At 37.0% G+C, this 22,630-nt stretch overlaps 2 protein-coding genes across 2 annotated transcripts; one reads left to right on the forward strand and one right to left on the reverse strand.

The window, feature by feature from the left end:
• Positions 1–111: 111 nt before the first annotated feature.
• Positions 112–16,907, forward strand: LOC137390028 (cytoplasmic dynein 2 intermediate chain 1-like). Its single transcript, XM_068076257.1, has 23 exons — positions 112–126; positions 2,016–2,066; positions 2,300–2,372; positions 2,531–3,608; positions 3,678–3,909; positions 4,134–4,171; positions 5,553–5,619; positions 5,856–5,946; positions 6,144–6,157; positions 7,012–7,101; positions 7,437–7,541; positions 8,925–9,068; positions 9,205–9,399; positions 9,574–9,765; positions 10,042–10,115; positions 10,875–11,146; positions 11,448–11,512; positions 11,812–11,930; positions 12,094–12,307; positions 12,841–12,886; positions 13,259–13,442; positions 16,339–16,390; positions 16,797–16,907. The coding sequence occupies exons 1-23, from the start codon at positions 112–114 to the stop codon at positions 16,905–16,907; spliced, it is 3,522 nt and encodes a 1,173-aa protein (XP_067932358.1).
• A 138-nt stretch (positions 16,908–17,045) lies between these two features.
• LOC137385807 (dynactin subunit 5-like) lies at positions 17,046–21,954 on the reverse strand. Its single transcript, XM_068072371.1, has 2 exons — positions 21,683–21,954; positions 17,046–18,183 (listed from the first exon to the last, which is right to left on the reverse strand). Exons 1-2 carry the CDS (start codon positions 21,942–21,944, stop codon positions 17,849–17,851), a joined length of 597 nt encoding a protein of 198 aa, XP_067928472.1. The 5' UTR covers positions 21,945–21,954; the 3' UTR covers positions 17,046–17,848.
• Positions 21,955–22,630: the final 676 nt, after the last annotated feature.

Below are 22,630 nucleotides of genomic sequence, written 5' to 3' on the forward strand. Positions count from 1 at the left end.
TGAAATTCTACAATTGGCGAAGTAAACGCTTAATAACTATCAAGAACCATTTTGCCGAGCGTGTATCTTTACTCAATAGATATGTTGTAACTATTTAACTCTTTAGCCGCTATGCCAACAGAAAAGGTTAGTGTCAGCCTGAAACTACAAATTCCACTATCTCTAGCAGTTGTCAATTACGATGTTGAAGTAGGCATCCTTACAACCAGCATAATTTTGTTGCGTGATACACTTAGTTTTGAATGCAGCTAGTTCTTTTCTTTTGTTGTTTCTATTTTGTTTCAAGTTTAATAAAATGTATCTTAAATCCTCTAGCGTTTCGTGAACTTTTGAGTTGTTTCTAGCAGTCTCATCTTAATAAGTCAGCTTAGCGTTTGTTGTAGCACCTTCGTTATGGCCATTTATTTGAAGCGGTTCTATTTATCAGTTCACTTTCTTTTAATGAAAGTTTCTAACCTGCAGTACGCACTGCAGATGGTATATTTGTGGTATATTCTTTAAACATACTGAGTAAAGACAGTTAAGCTGTAGAGTAGAGCTTTTAAAGCGGCTGGGTAGCCTCTTTTGCAGCTTAAGTTTTCATGCAGGCCTACCTTTTGTAGGCCAAAGTTAGAGTTTTTGTTAAAAAAGCTGCTTGATAATTTTACAGATAGCACTCTTGTTACTGCATATGAAGTTACCTCAAAAACTGTTATTTCTAGAGTTGTGTTTGAGCTTAGATTTTGTTGCACGGTTTAAACAAAAATGTGACTAAAAATGTATAAAAATTGTATAAAAAATATGTTATATACTGGTGTGCTGCATCGGAATTATAGCACAAAAACTTTAATAAGTAACTGGTTAAAGTCTTTCATCTGAAAAGTTCTAATAAAATCTTACAGACTTTGGTAAGACTTTCCAAGCTTTTCTCTGGATACTAAAAACCTGTAGCCATTAGTTTTAATGCGTATTCTTTGCTGATATATATATATATATAAAAGATTACTTACTGAAGAATTAAATTGATGAATATTTGCATGGATTAAAGGTTTCTGTAATGCTAATAACCTGCAGTTTAATTTGGTAAGAATGTCTTTTGTCCGAATATAAATGATGTATTAGCAGTTAGAACCATTCATTATTCCAGGAGATTGTTGTTGCCTACTAAGTTATTACTACTAATTTGAAAAACACTTCTTGATAATTATACAATTTTTTAATTTATAACTTTTTGTATAACCTTCAAACATCCAGCAACATAGTCTTGTGTATCATGCTGCTAAATTTGAACTCACCGCTTCATTACGATTGAATTTCTGATTCTTATATGAAATTGGTCAGTCGCTAAATCTTAATTGAACTTGAACTGTAAGTCATAAACATTTGTTATGGCTGACTTCATATATTCACACACAGAATTTATGACAAATTTGATTGTTTGTTGTTTTTCCTAACTTTCCTAGATTTATGTTTTATCAACCATATTCTTTACACTCGGCTGTGCAAAATTATTAATCTTTTAGCACACTTGCAAAAATATATTTTGCACCAAAGTTTCCTTATTTACATGAAGATGTATTAAAGAAATGATGGTTCCTATAAAACACAAATACTCAATACAAATGGCAAAAACTCATGGCTATGAGAATAACAAGGCTATTCAACTCCAAATCCATAAATACTGTACATTATAAGAAATAACTTTTATATTCATTGCGCTGGTCAGTGCTGCTATTGAACACCCGAATTTAATCTCATTAAGGATATTTGTTTCTTCACATATTTGAGTCTGAAAAATTATGTTCTAGCGGAATAATAACATTTCTTCAGTTTTCAAAAGCAAGAATGCTTACATTCAGTGAGACTTGTTCCTAACATGAATCAGTCTTGTTTTTTTGTGTCAAACTCCATCTCTATGTAAGTTAATTTGGTGTATCTGAAGAAGCCAGGTATAGCTTGAGTAATTGTTAAAGAGGCTGAGTTGTAGGTCATACACATTGGGGTTGTTGGTTGATTCATCAGTTGTTATGTTTTAGAGGTCAAAAGAGCAAACCTGGAAAGAGGATGAGTTGAAACAGTCAATCAGGGTTGGTACAAAGTATAATTAGTAGTCTAATACATGTATGGGATTATGACACTAGGTTTCTGAGTAAATGATCAAGTTTGCGTATTTTATTAGAAACACAACATCAGACTGCCGTTAATTTTTTAAGTATTTTTTCAATTACTTCACTGCTTGTTATTTTAGAGCAAGTAGACAGGTTTTTATAAACTGAAACTGTTCCAAGACTTGCTAAATTCATTTTCATTTTGTCGCTAGGAAGTGCATGGTGAGCGCAGTAGTGGCAAAGCTCGGAGAGACAAATATGGCGATGAGAATAAAGTCAGCAAAGGTGGGAGCTACGTAATTTTTGCATCTTTCAAAGAATTCAAGTTTGCTCAATGATTGCAAATTCATATTCACTATCCCTTGGCTAACTTTGTATTCGCTTCTTCATTGGTAGATTATGAAAGTGTCATAATTCAAATATTTTGTTGTACTACGTTGTAGAATCTAGTCATAGAGATAAGTACCGAGACAAAGAAGGTGAAGAACATCGCGAAAGAAGAAAAGACAAGTCTGATTCTGAACGGAAAAGAAGTGAGAGAGATGAGCGGAGTAGGAATAAGCCTGATCGGGAGGAAGGTGAGTCCAGAAGATACAGAGACGACAGAGAACGAAATGGTCAAGGTCGTAATGATGACAGAGATGATGAGAGACGCAGCAATCGAAGGCATGGTCGTGGATCAGATAACAGTGAAAGACAACGTCATGAAATGGATAGAGAAAGACGCAATAAAGGAGACAATTATGAACGAGACGAAAGAGGAAATGATAAATCTGATCGAAGAGAGCACAGCCGTAGGGTAGAAGACAGAGGCCAGAGTAAACGGGACGATAGTAGAAGCAGAAGTCATAGAGGAGGAGACGCTAACGATCGGAGTCATGGAGAGGGCGATCGAAGTAAAGGCCCCAGAAGGGAGGATAAAGACAGAGGTCATCAAGAAGGTGGTAGAAGCAAAGGCCATAGAAGCGATGACAGAGATAGAGGACATAAAGGTGAAGACCGAGACAGGGAGCATAGAGATAGAGGCCATAGAGGGGAAGATCGAGATAGGGAACATAAAGATAGAGGCCATAGAGGGGAAGATCGAGACAGGGAGCATAAAGATAGAGGACATAGAGGGGAAGATCGAGATAAGGAGCATAGGGAAAGAAGCCATAGAAAAGATGACCGAGACAGAGGCTCTGAACGTGAAGAAAAAGATAGAGGTCATAGAGGTGAAGAGCAAAGTCGAAGGCATAAAGACAGCGATAGAGATCGAGGTCATAGAAAAGAAAAAGATCGAGAAACTCACCGCGATGACAGAGATCGTGAAAAGAAAGATCGAGAAAGGGGTCGGCATCACCGAGATGATGAATCTGTACATAGACGTAAAGATGGAGAGAGAAAGAGGCGTGACCACAATGACAGTGAACAGCTTGACCAGAGTTATCAGGATAGAGGAATTAGAGATGGCGACCGTAGGGAGAGCAAGCGGCGTGACAGGGATGAGATTGATCGAAACCAAGAGAAACATCGAGAAAGGCAGCCTCGAGGTTATGACGCTAATGATGTAGAAGGACCAGATACTGGAGGATCTTTCATAAAGCGTAGGGATCGTGATGATCGCGAACGACATAATAATGATACCGATAGAGATCGGAGACCTCGCTATCCTGATAAGAAAGAGGAAGAAAGACACCACGATAAAGATGATTATAAAAAAGAAAAAAGACACAGAGATAAAACTGGTAGTGAACAGAGGCAAGAACATAAACAGGAAGCTAGCAACTCTGCTGAAGATGGGAATTCGAAAGGCAGTCGAAAGGCTACTGTTAACCCACAGGTACAATTAATACTATAAATTGCTAGTAACAGTTTTAAAAAAGAAGTATTTTGATATGTGTACTCAGGTGTTTATGGAAATGTCAGGATCCTGATGAGCATGTTTGATGCAGTGCTTGCGTGTTTGTCACTCGCAGTATTACTTCGACTAATCTTTGGTTAACATTTATGTGAACTTGCCAATGATAGCGCAAATCCAAATTTATGTATATTTTGTTGTTACAGAAGGATAATGAAGAGGATGAAATATCTTACAAGCCACGGTATGGAGTTAGAATTTGAACTATTTCTAGAGATGAGTCATTTAGTGCTCGTGCATTCTACTATGATAAAGGAAGTTTTAATGGCTCAGTAAATGCTCACGTGGCTCACTAGGTGTACTGAATAGCAAGAGTCCATATGGACTGCAGATTATGCAGACATTTGCTCCCTGTTGAGGAGAGCTTAGCGTGTCTTGACAAACTGTTGTTTTTGCGGAGTTGTTCCCCCGTCGAGCAGGCGAGCAACACAACAGCTTGTCACAAGATGTACTGCACCTGATGCATCAGCTGCACTGAAAGGGAGTTGTTCTCTTCTGTCTATGCGGCTCGGTTGCGATGTTATGTCGGTCGCTCCAATGGTAAGCAAAACGAATTTCGGGCAAAAATTTATGTTGAAAAAATAAGATAACAACGTTTAACTAGCGACCAGTCTCTGCGGTAAACTTTAGTAGAACTTGATAACTTAGGCAACAACAGCGACTAAGCATGTCGTTATTTGTGCGCTCAGTCAGTTTTATTTCTATTTTTGTATGAGTCAGTTTTATTTGTTCTTATGGATTTTATTTTCAATTAATTTTATTTTTAAGTTCTACTAATGTTTACAATAAAGACTGGTCTTTGGTTAAACGCTCCAATCTTATTTTTTTCTACATAAATTTTTGCGCGAAATCCGTTATGATTACTAATGGAGCGACTGCCATAACATCGTAGCAAAGCCGCATAGACGGAAGAGAACAACTCTCTTTCAGTGCAGCTGATGCATCAGGTGCAGTACGTCTTGTGACAAGCTGTTGTGTTGCTCGCCCGCTCGACGGGGGAACAACTCCGCAAAAACAACAGTTTGTCGAGACAGGCTAAGGGGAGCTGAACAGTATGGTGCATAGTAGCCTCTTTGTAGAGAGTTTTACTTAGACTAGCAGGAAAAGAGGGTGTTACAGTGAGCAATCATCAACCCACGCATCTGATGCCATGAATTTGGGTTGGGCTAGCCAACCGAAGTAATCTAATTGTAAAAACTTGCAACTAAACTTCATCAACTACACACAACCACAGCTTTAGTTTAATTGAACGGCAGCAAATGTAAAATCTCCTTTTTTTCCAAATGATTGATTTCATCATGATTTGGTGCACTAAAAAGAAAATCATAGGAACATGAAACAAAAAATAACTGGAACAACATGAATTTCCATAGTTTTTTTTACCTATGTTTCTTCTCCTCACATACTTTAGGTACTTCAACAAAGGTGTGGTTACTTTAGAAGTTCCAGCTCAGTTGTTTATTAGCTAGTGATCAATAGATCTCTAACTAATGTGAGATATGAGACTATTGTAGAGAGAACATGCTAAACCAATAGCCATAGTGCTTAGTTATAACTTTTTGTAGAGGAAGTGCTAAACCAGTGGCAGCTCAAGAAGAAGATGACTATGGTGGATATGATGATGACTTTGAGGTAAGCATCTGCTGCCAGAAACCAGCAATAACTTGACTTACATATTTCTATTTACTGGTCATCTGTTTGTAAAAGCTGGAATGCGAAAAGATTTCAGTATTTAGAAAATGAACTAAGTCTGAGTAGGTCCTCTTCACCATGGAGCTGCAGTGTTCTCAAGACAACAGCTAGTCAGTGTGGTTTAGTCACCATTGTCTCTAGCTATAAGGATGATTTGTGTACTGCTTATCTTCCAGGACTACGACGAGGACTTTGAAGACGATGATGGTGACAATGATGACAGCGTGGCTGAGCGGGTCAATAGAATGGTAAGTTGTATTTCTGAATGTGTCTTTTTTTTCTTTGGTCAATTATGCACTGGGTTTTAGACGCTCTTTATCTGAACATATATAAATCATTGAATTCTTCTGTTGTGTTTCTTGTGTGTAGTTTCATATCCAAGTGTGCCATTGAATTCAGTTATAAACATATGCTACATGTATAGATAGTTTATGGCTCCTTGGTGGTTCATATAAAAGTACCAGCTGTCAAGAACTTGGTAAAGTTTTAAGTATTTTTGTTAAATTATGTTAAATTTAATTTATTTGACTGTTTATTTGGTATTTATCAGCTTTTGTTTCACTAACACGTTATCATCCATCTTTAGAAAGCACTTGTCAACTTAACAGATAAACATGTTTATATAAAAGTGCCAGCAGTATCATTGTCTAACTTCTGCGCATCAACTGCTCATTGATTAGCGCATATCACTCATTGATGGTCCGTTACCCCCTCCAATTTGCACCAAGCTAGTAGACTTGACTGAATAGGAAATGTATATAGCAGAGACCAAAATCATCGCCTATTTCAGTAGTTTACGTGATGTTGCGGTGGATGTTGTAGAGCTCAGCGGCACCCAAGCCTGTAAGTTTGCGTATTTTGCTGCTCTATTATTTTGGTTTGTGAATTGCTTAAATTTAGTTATTTTTTGGTTGTAAACTCTCACAATTATTGTAAGGAACTGTTAAATGTTAGATAGTAAGAGAAGATAACTCTGTTATTGCAAACAATGTCTGTTTCAAGTAATAGCTATTATAAGTTTAAGGAAATGTGTTTAAATAGATTTGTGTAATTCTCAAAGGAACACTGATATTATTTATATTTCATCATGCTTCCCACACCATCTTCAGCTCGCTGCAAATGTTACTCATGGGGGTGTAATGCTTTAGATATCAACACTGTATGCATTTTTCTTCTAGCAAGCGTATGATTCACTTAGTCGTAGATTCACTTAGATTATTCACCACAAGCATTAGATTAGCTGTAGATTTTGCAAAAATTCAATGAGCTGTCAATACGATGTTTGACAACTCCACGGTTGTCTACTTATTAGTTTGTTACATATTGATACAGAGTAACAGTGAGATGGAGGCCCTTTACGACGCTCTCAATGCGGAGAATGAAAAGCTGTTAGCTGATTCTCGGTCAAACTTGTCAGATACAGTAAGTATACCTACATAGTCCATCGCTGAAATCTCTTTGAAGATTCTAGTGAGCTTTTATTTTGTTGACATAAATATAAAATGTCAGAGACAACCTTGTTAGTGCAGTATGGTGCTTGATTTGAAATTCAGTTCTGCTGAAAGTGGATACGTGCGGCAAGTTTTAGCTATTTTATAGTATAAAAGCCATGTCTCTGCTGCTGATTAATAGAAGATCAGATATTTCAACTGTTTACTTATCTAGTACTTGCCCAGACTTGTCGGTAAAAGAAAGCTTCTATAGTGAAGAACCTGTACTATTGTGTGTCATTAGTTGAATATGCATGCTCATTGCAGCCAGAGTATCAAGAAGAAAGATATGACTCACGGAAGGCAACCTCGAACAAGCCTAGGGGGTTCATCAACTTTGTTGCTGCCAAGCAGCGAGATATGAATCAGAAGGTACCTAGTTGTCTGTGTTTTGTTTAGTTGATTCAGCATTTACCGTCTCTCAACTGTAATATCAAGCCTTTCAGTCGTTGGACTACTTTTATATTCAGATTGTTGACCTTCTAAAGCTACTTTGCATTAGGAACAAGTTTCTCTCAACTAGTTGTTGTTCATCAGCTGCTCATGCCTAGTACTACTGCTTTGCACCATTTTTCTAAAGTTAGACAGTCATAGAAAATACTCAGGTCTGTAAATCGGAAAAAAATCCTCATTTGCTGATAAAAACCTCTCAACTTACATGTCAATGCGTTTATTCGGAATTCTTCTATTCTAGATTCCTGTTGAGTGTACCAATACTTGAATGGTTTGCTATTCATACAACTAAGGTGCTTCAATGCTGTTTTTGTATGTTTTATGAGGTCGTTATGATTCTCTTTAGACAAAAGCAAGTCTCATTAGGTTATTACACAAAAAGGCAACCTACAGTTCAGCTACAATTAGGATGTTTTGTTTGGCACAGGGTGACTAATACTGATCAATCGATGTCATCTTCAAAAACAATTGTTCAAATTTGCTTAGTCATACTCAACTTCCTCCATTAAAGTTGATGATGTTTTAATGATTATGAACTGAAAGTTAATGCTTAGGTCGCTATGGCAGATGCACAGCTTGCCACATTCTATTACACAAGATCAGTTTTATATAATACTAGTTGAATTCACAGCATTGCACGGGGGGGGGGGGGGGGGGGGGGTAGAGAAACAGCTTATATACAGCGTCAGGTAATGTGATTGCCATTGGCTAAGTTGACTAATCAGCCATTGGCAACTACATCATGTTAGTCATTTGTGTAGTAATTATATTGGTCACACGAATCACAGACTAATGATAGATAGATATATAGATATCATCTTTATATATAGATATATAGATACATATGCTTGCAGTATAATTGTTTCTGGTATATACCTGCCTTCATTGAGCGCCTTTAAGTCTAAACATGTAAATACCCTTCAATTGTTCAGTCCAAATGCTTATACTTTTACGGTTGCTCTTAAGGTAACTTATGTCATTGTGCCTACTTGCTTAGTTTAGCTTCATAGCTGTCCCTATAACACTGACTGACATAATAAATCTTTCCTGCATACTTGTGGGTGGCATTTATGGCTGTAAGTCGCAGCAGTATTTGTGGGTGCTATCTATAACTGTCAGTTGCATTAGTGTCTGTGGTTTACATTCATTTATGTGAATATCGGTGACAGCTGTAACCATTGCTTCAAATGTATCCTTCAGTTTAGTTTACGCATGTGACTGCAAACTTGGTGACACCTACTAACTGTGACTTACACTCAAAGATTGGTGGATTTTCATAGTTTTGGGTGACATTTGTTGCAGGTAGCTTCAAAGGCAAGAAAAAGGTGCACTGAGCTGCTGAACATCATTGAATTGGACACAGTGCATATGACCCTGTTTGACCTGCCACCTGTTAAAGAGTATGACCTGTATATGAGTAGCTTTGGTCGTACCAATGCTCAACAGGTAATACTTTGACAATCTGTAGGAGAACGTTTCACTATCTTTTGTTGTTTTTGCAGGAATTCCTTAGTTTGTGACATCTTTTAGTTAGCAATCGAAAACAGGTAGATTTTTCTCAAAACCTTAGACATTTCTGCAGGCTTGTGTTCAAACCAATGAAGACAATCTTGAGAGAGACACACAAACAGAGGATATTGACCTTACAACTAAATGGACTCAGTGTCCATCAGAGGGTGCAGCAGCGTGTGGTTCGGCTGACAAAACAAACGATAGTAGTGACACGTCTAGACACGATGATGGCAAGCTTACAGCATTTCTGCAAAGAACATGCCAGGTACATCTAGGATGAACTGCGAATACATCTGTATTGATATCAAACATCCACAGCTGGTAGAGTCTTTAACGCAAGGCAATAATAAGTTTCAGTCCAACTGAAGTTTTACGCTTCTTTTTGATTCCTAGACTGTATAGAGATGACATTGACAAGTAGTTCAATGTCTGTTTCAAGGTCATTGAAAGGTTGCTATATGAAGAAGACACGAAAAGTCTCTACAAAGATACTTCAAGTGAATTCAGCTGCAGTGAAGCTTCTTTCAATTTGGTGGATGTGGAGGTTTTCAGGTGTAGACAAGTCTCAAGGTGCTACTTTTCTCCTACAGACAGCACTATTATTCTCACCATGCACACAGGCCCAATGCAGGTAAAATGTTTATTGTTTTCAAGTCCGATCATTCTTTCCTCACCTTGCTAGCTGTATTTAAGATTTGCTACTGCAAGCTTTTAGTTCTGAGTAGACTGTTGTTTTGAATTTTATTGACCACTGACATTTTTTTAAACAGCTAATCAATATTTTATCAAATTTAGTTCAGCTAGAAGAAATTTTTAGTTCTGTTAGCGGCCATTAGGGCATGGCTGTTTGACTATCTGCAAGTAAAATCTTGCCCATAGCCAAATTTCTCTGGATGTTGTTTCGCAGGCAGTTGACAGGAAACTAGACAAGTATGGCATGATAGGCGTCTGGAACACTAATGACCCTTCTGCCCCACAAAAGTAGGTATTTATCTCATTAGTGGAAGATGATCTTTCTCAAAAGACCTAGTCAGTTATAAATTTATATAAATTATATAGCATTGTATATATAATTTATATAGATAATTATATCTATATATATTGTATAATTGCATAGCAAATTATATAGCATTGATTTATAACTGACGTAGCATGTCAGTTATAAATCAATTATCTGTGATTTTATGAACCAACAAGAAGCTGATTGTGTATCTAAATAACTGCCCAGTATGATTGTGGCTTTGTACAGTTAGTTTGTAACATCTCCTTTGGTGGTAATAGATCACCTTGGAGGATTTGATTTTTAATTTTGTATGCCAACTATATATGTATTTAGCTGGTTAGTAATCCATAAAGGTCATGACCTTCACCTACAAATGCCCATTTTCAGACTGCACTGTAGGCCGAGGGCTGAAAGCATCTACTTCCACGTACTAGGTATAGTTTATGTGGCATGATTGGCAATAGATTGACGTAGCTTCAAGGTGAAGTACTACAGCTGTCCGAGGGAATTGTGGAGACAAATCTTTAGTCTAACAGATTCTATAAGCATTAATTGTTTCATTAACAAAGCGAGCTAGTTGTATTTAGTTGAAGGAATTGCACGAGAGTAGTTATTGTAAGCAAAAACATATTACAGGAGACTCTTACGATCGTTTTACTATGTCTCTTTTAGCTGCCTTTTTCCTGGTTGTCCAGGTAAAATGCTGCCGCATTATCACCTGTTCTTGCATTTAACAGGATTGTGGCCAGTGCCAGCATGCCTTCATGCTGCTGCTTTAGCCCAATCAAAGCCACTTTAGTGTTTGGAGGCATGCGAGATGGGTCTCTCGTAGCCTGGGATTTGAGAGAGCCGCCAACGATGCACCATAGCTATATATGCGGCAAAACGGATTGGTTGTTAAGGTTTCCAACGTACAACACAGCCGGGGTGCTGAAGTACGACAACCATAGCAGTCCTATAACCGCCCTCACCCCCATTTTAACTGATAGTTCAAAATCTCTTTCTCAAGGTCAGTGCCCTAATTACCTTCTTTGTACAGTGTATCAATCTTACTTCTGCACCATTAGCTAGCCTTGTTAACTTCATGCAAGCCTCCTGCTGGACTGGTAGACTGTTTGCCGCATGTATTCAGAAGAAGTTGTTTTATAGTTAATTGAATCATGCAGTTTAGTTATCTGTAAGGTCTGGAAACTAGAGTTCTGCTGATGGAGAGTAAGTTTTTTGTGCAAATATCAGCATAACTCATACTCAGTTCATACTGAAGCTCTGTGTTGGAGTTGTTTTTTCACCTGTTTCCCATCTGGTTGCAGAGTCTGGTTTAGGGCTGTCATTCCAGCTAGCGAGCCTGGATAAGAATGGAGTTGTTAACTTGTGGGTGAGTTCGTAATTTATACACAGCATTGGCAGCACCTGGTCATGCTTGTTTATGTGTCAGATTGTATTCCGACAATCCTATGTATTTTTACTTGTGTCATATATTTTGGTAAACGAAAGTGGCATTAATTTCATTCAGCGGAATAACTAGATACATGTACGAAGGAAAAGTGAATGTTTAGTACAACTTTTCATTGCTAGTAGTTTTTAGTGCCTAAGGATCTTGTTGGGGAAATTTTGGTGACATGCTGTCTGATTTAATATACACTCACATTAGTAAAGGTGCACTATTACTACTAGGTAGTGGCTGAGATCCATGAGACAAGCATGGCAGGCTCTGAATCTGACCTCGGGCTCTCCCCTAATGGCAAGATAAAGTTGCTCAAGAGCTCTACTGTGACTCTCTGTAATCCTGTCAAGTGAGTTAATCTCTTACAAGTCCCTTTAGCTGATACAGTTTTTCCATTTTCAATTTTGTTGTCAATAAATACTGTTTTCTTCAACATAAAACTGGAAGTTTCTCAGGATTGTAATACATAACCCATGATCATGTTCTTAATACCTTACTTCTTTTTATTGCAGAAACAGTGACCTCTCAAGTCTTTGCACTGTAGACTTCAAATTGAATCCGTCCAACCACAACCATTTCTATGTGGGAACGGACTCTGGAAGTATTATTCATGGGACTAGGTTTGGTACCAAAAAGGTTTCTCCCAGGTGCTACATCAGCGATGATTTGACTCCCTGTAAAGTTAATAGCATTGACCTACATCCATTTGGACATCCGTTAATGTTGGTGGGTGATCTTTTTATAAAACCTTCTTTTCTGAAACTATTTGTTATACGATAGCAGCCATTTTAATGGCATAAATCTCTTCTAAAGTGATGTAAACTGATGACAGGGCAGCGTGAAAGAAATCAATCTTTTAGTCTGGTTGTTCATCTATGTTTGTCATTTTTGTGGGTGGCAAAAATGGCACCCACAAATACTGCTGCGACCTACAGCCGTAAATGCCATCCACAAATATTGCTATTACCTACAGCTATAAATGCCACCCACAAATACTGCTGCGACCTACAGCCATAAATGCCACCCACAAATATTGCTACGACCTACAGCTATAAATGCCACCCACAAATACTGCTGCGACCTACAGCCATAAATGCCACCCACAAATATTGCTACGACCTACAGCCATAAATACTGTGTTCTCTCATCTACTCAGCTTTTCCACGCCTCCCCGTTCTTTACTTCTAGCATAGAATATAGCAAAGCAAGAAGGGAAGTTTCGTTCTTGTTGTCGCTGAGTGGATGTGGTTTTTTTACAGGCAGGATGTGACGATGGCTCCCTCAAGCTTTACCATCTAGCCTCAGGTAAGTTTTACTGTCAGGTGTCCTAGTCTGTTGTCCTTAAGCCTCTTGGTCTAACAGCTAATAAGTACCAGAATTTATGTTATTATCTATCCAAATGACTTGAAATTTTAGTCTTTAGTTTTTCTTTAGCGGTAGTTTGCATGCATGTTGATATTACTCTGAAGGCTCATCGCGCTCTGCAGTGGGCTAACCATTTATATATCCCAGCGTTTCACATGGTGATCTATTTGTAACTGTTGTGCCACACTATTAGTTTTACTTTGCTTGTTATTTACTGTTGCCTTAGTTTGTGATCAACATCTTGTGGCATCAGCTTTCAGTTTTTTAAGCAAAATGTAACTTTAACACAAGCAAAGTTGTTGGTGTTTTTAGAATCCCCCATAATTGTGTGGGAGAATTCTACTGGAGGGGCAGCTATACGACGGGTTCTATGGTCAAGGAACTGTAGCTATATTCTGTTTGTGTTGGATAGTAAATCTACCATACATATGTGGGATTTGCTACGTAATGATGCCGAGCCTATGACCTCTGACTCAATGTCACGGAATAATCTAGAGTGAGTACACTTAGCCGATGTGACTTTTGTACCAATATCATTGCCTAAAAGGTATTTATAAAAGGGATTAGTTAGGGATTAAAAGGGATACATCCTTATCACTTTCCAACATTTTTCATTAAAATTACTAGTAGTAAGTCCATTTACTATGTTGAATTGTATATCCCTTTGGTTTATAAAGTAAAGCAGTGTAATATTTTGGTAAACGTTGATTACCTTGAGTCTCCATCAAACATGCATATTTGTAGTTATGTATCTACCAACCTGAGCAATCTATTTACTGCATATAAATCTCAGCGTTTTTCTGTCTGTTGTCTGTCTAATTATAACGAAAAATAACGATATAGTAAGGAAAAACCTGTGGCATTCAAATCGCAAGGTAGCAAACAAGCGTGCATAACCACTAGGCTAAGCCATTCGTAGCTTCTTCAACTCTTCAACTATCCTTATCCCGATTGCACGCGTTAAACGTGTACCTTTTATTCTTAATTAATATTACCTTTTGTGTTTGTTTTGCTTTGAAAAAAAATTTTAATAGCATTTTTGACTATTACTCATTACCTATTTTTTAATTTGTAATTTTTAAATGTGCCATTTCAATTTCAAATGTGCTCTTACACAAATACACTTCTATTTCCAATTTTTCCTCAGGTTCAATCGCTAAATCTGTAAAGGCTAAATATTTTTTATGTGGAAAATTGTTTTATCTCGAGTAGGAATTGCTTCTACATTCTCTTTGATCGGTCAGAGAAAGTATCAGACAAAGTCAGTTCGATAACTCATTTTTACGTTTTTACCAGTATCGAGAGGTACCAGTATCTTCGTAACAGTAACCTTTTTTATACACACTTCTATGCACTAATCGTTATTATTATTAATTCAACAAATTCACGATTTTCATTTTGTTTTCTGAGTTTGCCTTAATTGTGTCATTTACAAATTATTTTTCATTGTCATCATTGTAGCAAAACAGACTATCTAGCCATTACTAATTATTTCACATTTAAAACACCTTTGCAGTTGTTTTATTTTTTTTCTCAATTTATTCGAATTGTCCAAAATACTTTTCTCATGATATGAAACTTGAAAGATGGAATGACAAATGTTGTATATGTTAATTCAAAACAAATTTTTTGTTCGAATAATTTTTTATTACCCAGCAGCGCCAGGCCATCAACTAGTATTCATAAAAAGTGAATGACTGCAAATTCACAATTACATAGCCTTGATCTACCACTATATCTGATCTATAATACTTGGAGGTATACTGCCTGTAGATCATCCAATGACATTTCCCAAGGAATCTTATTAATATATAATTACAAAAGATCTCTCTGTGCCGCACTTTATGTTCAACGTTACGTCTATGATTGTTAGCTGTTCGGTAATAGGTTTACCTTGCCCGTTGTTATTAGCTCAATTATTTTAAAGGCTAGCATAGGCATTCACACTTTTAGCAAACGTAAAGTTTAATTACTCGCAAGACGGCAGCAATACCTTGTTTTCTACTTGTGTCAGAGAGGACCGTTTCCAAGAAGAACTTTTCTAACAGTTTGTTTAGAAAGTATGAAAAATATGGATGGTTAAATTGCATAGAAGTACATATCTCCTTGAATAATCGATGGTTATCAATCACAGACGTCTGTGATGGAGAACATACATGGTATGGCAGCATTCAACAGTAATGTCAAGGCAACAGGAGATGGAATTGAAAAAGCAGCATTAAGTTAGTAGCCTGAAGCACAAGATTTGTTTATTGGCTTTGGATAAGGACTAAGATATTGCCGAATATAGCGGAACATTCTTTTGTGATGACTGTGCATTTTCTCCATTAATTATGCTGTCTTAAAAACACTCTGAAAATATACCCTTAAGCTTTTATATTACCTAATGTTCAGTATTCTACAAGTAAATTTGCCTAGGCTATATGGTGTTAGTTAGACTTGTTGTTCTCGCCATCCGCAAAGAATGCATAAAGGTGTCACCACACACAACAGTAAATGCTCTAAGGTCTACCAATATTAAGGAATATATTAAGGGGATCGGACTCGAGCCATCAAGTTAAACTAGTTTAAGATGAATAAGTGCGTGCTAGCCCGTATAGCTGATCAAACTGAAAATCTCTAGCTGAGGAGCTGAGGATGGCGTGTTAGAAAAACTTACTAGCAGAAGGCTATCCATTCAGAAGATTAGCAAGGCCCAAAAGTCACAAGATATCCCAAGGATATCTGAGGAGCTTCGAATCATGGCAAACAAGGCAAGACCAAACCACCGTGTCCGAGGGTTAGGCCACAATGTATTGGTGAAAGAATGTAGAAGCGCAGAGGCATTTGTTATGGCTGCCAGATATAAGAAGACATTTAAAATTTAACATGTTTTGTATAAACATCTGACAAAGGGCATACGTACTACTTTCTGCACTTAGTTAGATATTAGAATATTTTGAAGGAAATTACTACCCTTTCAGTTCAACAGCTACAACAGTTTCAACATTTAAAACCATTACATCTGCATAAAGCCTTGAATAATCTATGGTAGCAGGTATGAATCATAATAGTTGCTATGTCAAAGGTAATCTTACAAGTTCTCACGTTCCTGAAGCGGTACTCACTGATATGCAACGGGTGCTAGATAAGTCTTACTATAATCGTACTGTTAGATAGCCAATACATTGTAGTTAAAAAGAAACCCATTTTTTCATTCGGCTGTAATAGTACCTTGAGTAAGTAAAGTTGACAACTCACACCAGCTTTTATAGGTGTGCATAGTGAAGACATGTGATACCCTCTTATATAGCAGCTGGATACAAACTGTTAATGTAGGCTTATTTCTAACTGTGGCTGCTTTGATATTAAACCTTGTGAAAATCTGCTTTTCTGTCTTTTTGTCATTATAGAGTTACAGATGTGTGTCTGTCAGAGGAACATGCTCATTCAAGACCAAAAATGGTAAGGAATGTAAGTTCTCTCACAAGATCATGCTGGCCCGCTGTTTGCGTGTGCAGAAAGGGGAAGGTGTAACAACTTGCACCCTAATTATTTGTACACCTTATTCTGCATAATCGTGTTTTATGCATGCTTATATATTTTGATGACTTACTACATTGCATGCATGTCCCACCTCTACTCTGTTCATCTTATGTGCGATGGATTTTATCATTCAATGCTTTTCAATAAAAGCAACTTGTTAAAAGTTATCTGCTCGACTATGTTGGGTACATAACTCCTTTCCTTGTTACAATAGTTTACAACATTAGTTTAACATTATTACTATACATGTAGCATATATAGTACTGTTCACATGAACCTTTTAAGACAGTTGCTATGAATGGTCAACTATTGATGTCTGCTGCAGGTGATGAGCTATAGCAATGGTACAGTGCAGGTACATCTGCTCAGTGGTCATGTGAGCAATCTGCAGCCTGGAGAAAATGATCAATTCACTCGATTTATAGACAATCTTTAAGCCTGCTGCGCGCACCGCCTGAGACTATGCCCCTTTCTATTGAGGCTTTGCCAGTTTTTACCGACTGCTCGCATGTGGATGATGAGATTTGACTGCCCCATATAAATATAGATGATCACAAATATGCCATCGAATCCGTCCAGTTTGAGCCGTCCTCTTTATTTACATTCAATAACTTCCTTGTTAGAGTAATCATGCACTTAAAACCATTATAATGCTATTAACAATACATGATCGGTGTTTCTACTATCTATCATGTTATTTAGCATATTTATTTTTATATTTTTATTTGAGTTCTTTGAAATATTTAATATATATTGTTTGATCTCTGTTAATTATTGTTTTAATATTGAGATGAACACTTAAGATATACTCACCCTATACACTCATTTCTTATAGTAACAATCACTACACAAGAACACTAAACACTCATTAACAGCCAGTTGATGCTACTGAGAAGGCATATCAAGATTCATTATATAAGCAAAGCAGGCCTCAATGCATGGAGACATCATAGTTAAGAGACATCATAGTTAGGAGACATCATAGTTAGTAGACATCATAGTTAGGAGACATCATAGTTAAGAGACATGATAGTTAGGAGACATGATAGTTAGGAGACATCATAGTTAGGAGACATCATAGTTAAGAGACATCATAGTTAAGAGACATCATAGTTAGGAGACATCATAGTTAAGAGACATCATAGTTAAGAGACATGATAGTTAGGAGACATCATAGTTAGGAGACATCATAGTTAGGAGACATCATAGTTAGGAGACATCATAGTTAAGAGACATCATAGTTAAGAGACACCAGAGTGACCTTCTGCTCTACTTAACAATGTCAAAGTTCTTATCCCATACCAATCTTGCTGTTACAGTCGGGCATTGACTGAATACACAAAATAAGTTATAAGAAATGATAGGAATACTAATAGCTCATTTGGAGGTCTCATCAGATTGACTCTCAGAGCTAGAAGGCTCGATAGGCTTCTTACTGAGTGGTAGAAGGTTACGATAAAATGCCCAAGTATAGTCTATCATTAATTCCTGTGTGATTTCTGGCAACTCCCCAACCTGGCGCCCGGGGTTACCAGCAAATACTGCAAAAGGAGGTACAACAGTGTCTGGTGCTAGGACTGTCCCATCTAAAACAGCGCAGCAGTCCTTGAGCATGCTCAGTCGCTGTAAAACGCAGTCCTTGCCGATGTGTACGTAAGAGCCAACATGGGCACAGTTTATAATTGAGTTCTCTCCTATGTAAACGTGCTCGCCTGAAATAGCAATCAGCAGTCTCACTGACACCATAATTGTAATATTGACTATGACTACTATTGACAGTACATTGTGAGAGAAGGTAAATAATTAAACCAGTAAATGTGTTTTAAAAGTACACTGCAAGATCTAGAGAAATTTATGGCACTTGGGTGAGAAATTTAAACAAAAATCTTCAATTGTTAAAGATGTGGTTGCGTCAAAAAATTTGATTTAATGAAATTAAGACCCATAAAAGGCTAAAACATCAGCTACAATTTGATGCCATTTTTGTCTTTGTAGACCAACCCTGTCCAGAGATATATGCATTTGAATGAGGTTCTCTTTTAAAAAGCTCACGTTCTAGCGGGTGCTTCTTTCGTGACGTCACAAGCAATATATCTGAAAAGAAACCACGAGCGATAAATATGAGGACGCTTCCTTAGCCAATCATCAGCGCGAAATGTTTATATAGGCCGTAATAAATGTTATCACTTGTAAAACGTGTTGTCTGTGATCTCAAATTTAGGGATTTTACTCTATTATTAATTCGCATGGACATCGATATTTACTAAATTAATTAACATCGTTACTTTAATGAATTACTCGATTGACACGTTTTATTGGCGAACAATGTACATGTAATTGTAAAATTGTTGTAAAGTTAATGTGAGGGTGACTCCTAGTTTTCTTGGCATCAGGTAGTTAAAGTTCTACGGAGGAAGATCGGAGAATGGAGGTAAATTTATCTTTTACTTTGAGTCTCCTATAGAGTTTCCTGTTGAGTTTACATTCAGATTATATTTCCCTGTTTGAGGCTAAAATTTGATTTCCTGCGCGTGCGAGATACGTATGTACAGTGAGTTCTTGACGGCTTCTTTTTAATCTTTAGCATCTAGCTATACAATGGCTTAAATTGATGAATATACTAAAGGTAATATTTTAGTACTCATTAATACATGTACTAATTAATAAAATTATAACTTTTTGCTATCACTAATCATCGTTATATATTTTTTTATCGGTTCACCTAGCTACATTTGCTTCAAATTTTCGGCGGCAGCTTTATCTAGTAAACTAGATTTATGATTTGACATTAGATGTTCACTTTTCACTTGTAAAAAGGGAAAAAAATCGATTGATCAATGCAAATCTTTAATTTCCAGAACCAAAGCTTCGAATCGTTGGCTTGGCGTACTTGTGCCTTTGTTAAACATTTATTCGTTTTTAAAATTACACTCGCAATCTGTTTAACTCCCAATTTGAAAGCTTTCAATAGATACACTTTAGAATGACATATCTATGAATGACATATATTTATTGCATTTGTTTTGCTGATTACAGAATGTTCATGTCATCCCACCAGCTGAAGCAGCTTTGTCAGTGTGGAAACTGCCATAAAGGGGAAAGAGAGACTTGAATGTGTGCTGCATAAGCCATGATGTTTTGTTTGAGTTTGTTGCAGTAGATGAATTTGTCTTATTGTATCAGCTAAAACTATGTGAGTGGCCACGACTTGATGAATATCTTTAATAAAAGCATTATGCTGAGATGAAAATATTTTTGCTTGTAAAAATTATATAATAAAATAATATTGTTGAAGATAATGCAAAACATAATTTGCAGAATATTGTAGTGAATTGGATATGGTATATGGATGTCCGCAGAACTGGAGAATGCGAGTTTAAATTCAGTTTGCAGCAGACTTCTCATCATTAAAACTCTAACCCTATGTATATTCTTTTCAAAGACGCGACTTGCTAACTTACGGTAGTAAGAAACTAGTAGTCGTCGGTGTAGGCAATGATATACAGCCCCGCTCCAAGGATAGGCGACGGACATAAGGTGGGCGGGACTTATGGGAGGCTGTATATTGTTTAGTGTTGGGCCGGTATTGGGTTATCCGCTCTTACCGATACCGAGGGATTCTCGGTATCCGAGGAAACTAATTATTTTCGGTGACAGCTAGGTATCCACGGCCGGTTTGATATGATCGGTATTTATCCGTAAAAGCCTACCGGTAAATGGTTATACGGATATCCGGAGAGATTTTTAAAACGCTTCGTGACGAACATGCTAATCTCAGCACGCATTGGCGAACAAATTCAACGAAAATTTCCATGCTTACTGTATCTATTATTATATTACGTTACATTGATAATGCCACCAGCCTCGAAGGTTTGGGAGTTCTCCACAGATGGGAGGATGTATAAAGACTCTAACGGAACTGGACTCTAATTGGACTGCGTATAATTATGTGATTACATTACCTGATTACAATGTGTGATAGTAAGATTTCTGTAAACTGTTTCAGTATATTTAACAAAGAGAGCCCCTTGCCATTATCTATCTGTTCTTTATTATACATAACGTTTGTATCAATAACTATATTTTTTAATAGAATAAACAATAAAAACATCTATCATGAAAATTATACTTCCATCTTTCTTTTTTGGCTTTTTAAAACAAGGAGTCTCTTTGCCGTAACAATATACTGCTGACTAAAGAATGTTTTTTTGAACAGGCTATTTTTTGCACAACGATAAAAGTTGTTCGAGACAGTTATGATTTAAAGTTTAAACCATTTAATGACACACTGATAACCACATACCGAACAATAGTACCGACAATACCGAACTTTCTTAGTTGGCAAAGGATACTGAAGATAGTAAATACCGAGGATACCGATACTGGGAAAACCGATAAAAATGTGCAAGGATATCCGATCCGGCACTAAATTAGATACCAGCCCAACACTAATATCGTTAGTATGGGTAACGGCGGAACTTTGCTGATACAAAGACCTTAATCTACATAGTTAGCTTGACAGAATTACCGTAGACCGGTAGAATTGGTAGTCGGTACCCAAATGTTTACACAACATTTGGAGAAAGTGAGTAGAACAAATTTTCAATTTTCGTTATTTGATGCCTTTGAAACATTTATAATGCATCCTGTAGCTGGATTTAAAATTTTATTCTAGCCAACATGAGCAAATACAAAATAAGATATATGCCAATAGAGTCGCGTAGGACTAGACTTTTATCGCAAATAGCCGATGTGAATACGAGAGATAGAGACAGGTTGTATAACGCGTGACATCATTTTGGGCAAGTCTGGGCACATTTTTGTGGCCTGAGCATTTTTACGGCGATCAGATTTTTTCGATTTTAATCTTCAAATATCTTGGCAATGAGATCGCGTAACACAACAAACAACATATCAACTGATAGAGAAAAAAATGCTTTCTTTTAAAATAAACTCAAAATTGACGCAACCACATCTTTAACGTGGGTTCTGATAGTGGTGAATAATTCGCTAATAACATCAAGAGTTGACTAACCATCCCCCAAAATAGTTTCACACGAACTTCCCCACGAAACCTTACAGCTGTTGTACCAAAAACACAGTCGATTGATGAGTGATATAAAGTACTCAACGCTATCTGTCTGTCACCACACAAAACCAACCACATCTCACTAGCTATTTCAAGTAAAATGATTTCTTCTCTTCACTTACCAATGTACAAAGGGAAAAAGGCAACTCCCTTAGCAAACCTTTTAAAAGGTGGCCGTAATATTGCATTCTCTCTGATGACTGTGTTCTTGCCAACCTTCAGGCTGCCAAGGTCTCCCCGCAATACACATCCTTCCATCACCACAGTCTTGCCATTTAAAATGATGTTTTGACTGCCAGCAAGGGTCGAAAGTTTGCTAACTTTATTGCCAGATGCAGTTTCTATGAATTTCTGTGTGTTGTGGTATATTGGTGGCGGGTCCATAGTAGCCTCAAATGCCTGTACACAAAGTGTTATGAGATATTACAATATTACAAGCAAAGAAGCGAACGTGGTAACGTTCAAAACAGACAACTACTAATGCTAGTAATCTCCAAAAGTGAAGAAGCCTTTGCTTGTCACTTTTATCATCATCATTATTATTATATATTTATGTACTTGTTATGGCAAGAAACCAAAATACACATCTCCTAGCTCTTATTACCTTATGAAAGTTATTCTCTGCATTAACACATCGTTGACTGATTTCTCTTCTAGATAAAATATGTTGCATTCACCTAACAGTACATCCAAATCATTTGAATATGTACATGTATGTATATTGTTGTATTTTAAGTTTCTAACTTTTACAGATGAAATGTTTAAAAATATACTTGCTTTTCCAACATGGTTAATGTAACACCTCATCACTAACATGCCTTCATCACTTATCGGTAAATTAATCGTATATTCAGTCTCGTGCTTTACTAACAATGGCTATGGATTTCCTAAAGTCATGAAAAGCGTGGAAAGATTGCAAGTACACAGAAGGCATGTGCCTAGCCCTTTGGTGATTTGTTGTTTTCCTGACCAAGTGACTTGTTTAGCAAAATTTTGTTGCAACATGTCCATAAGAATATATAAAGACACAGCCATCTCATCCTTATGGGTTCTTTTTCTGCATTTAATAT

This window comes from Watersipora subatra, chromosome 1 (genome assembly GCF_963576615.1).
Source record: "Watersipora subatra chromosome 1, tzWatSuba1.1, whole genome shotgun sequence".
NCBI lineage: Eukaryota > Metazoa > Bryozoa > Gymnolaemata > Cheilostomatida > Watersiporidae > Watersipora > Watersipora subatra.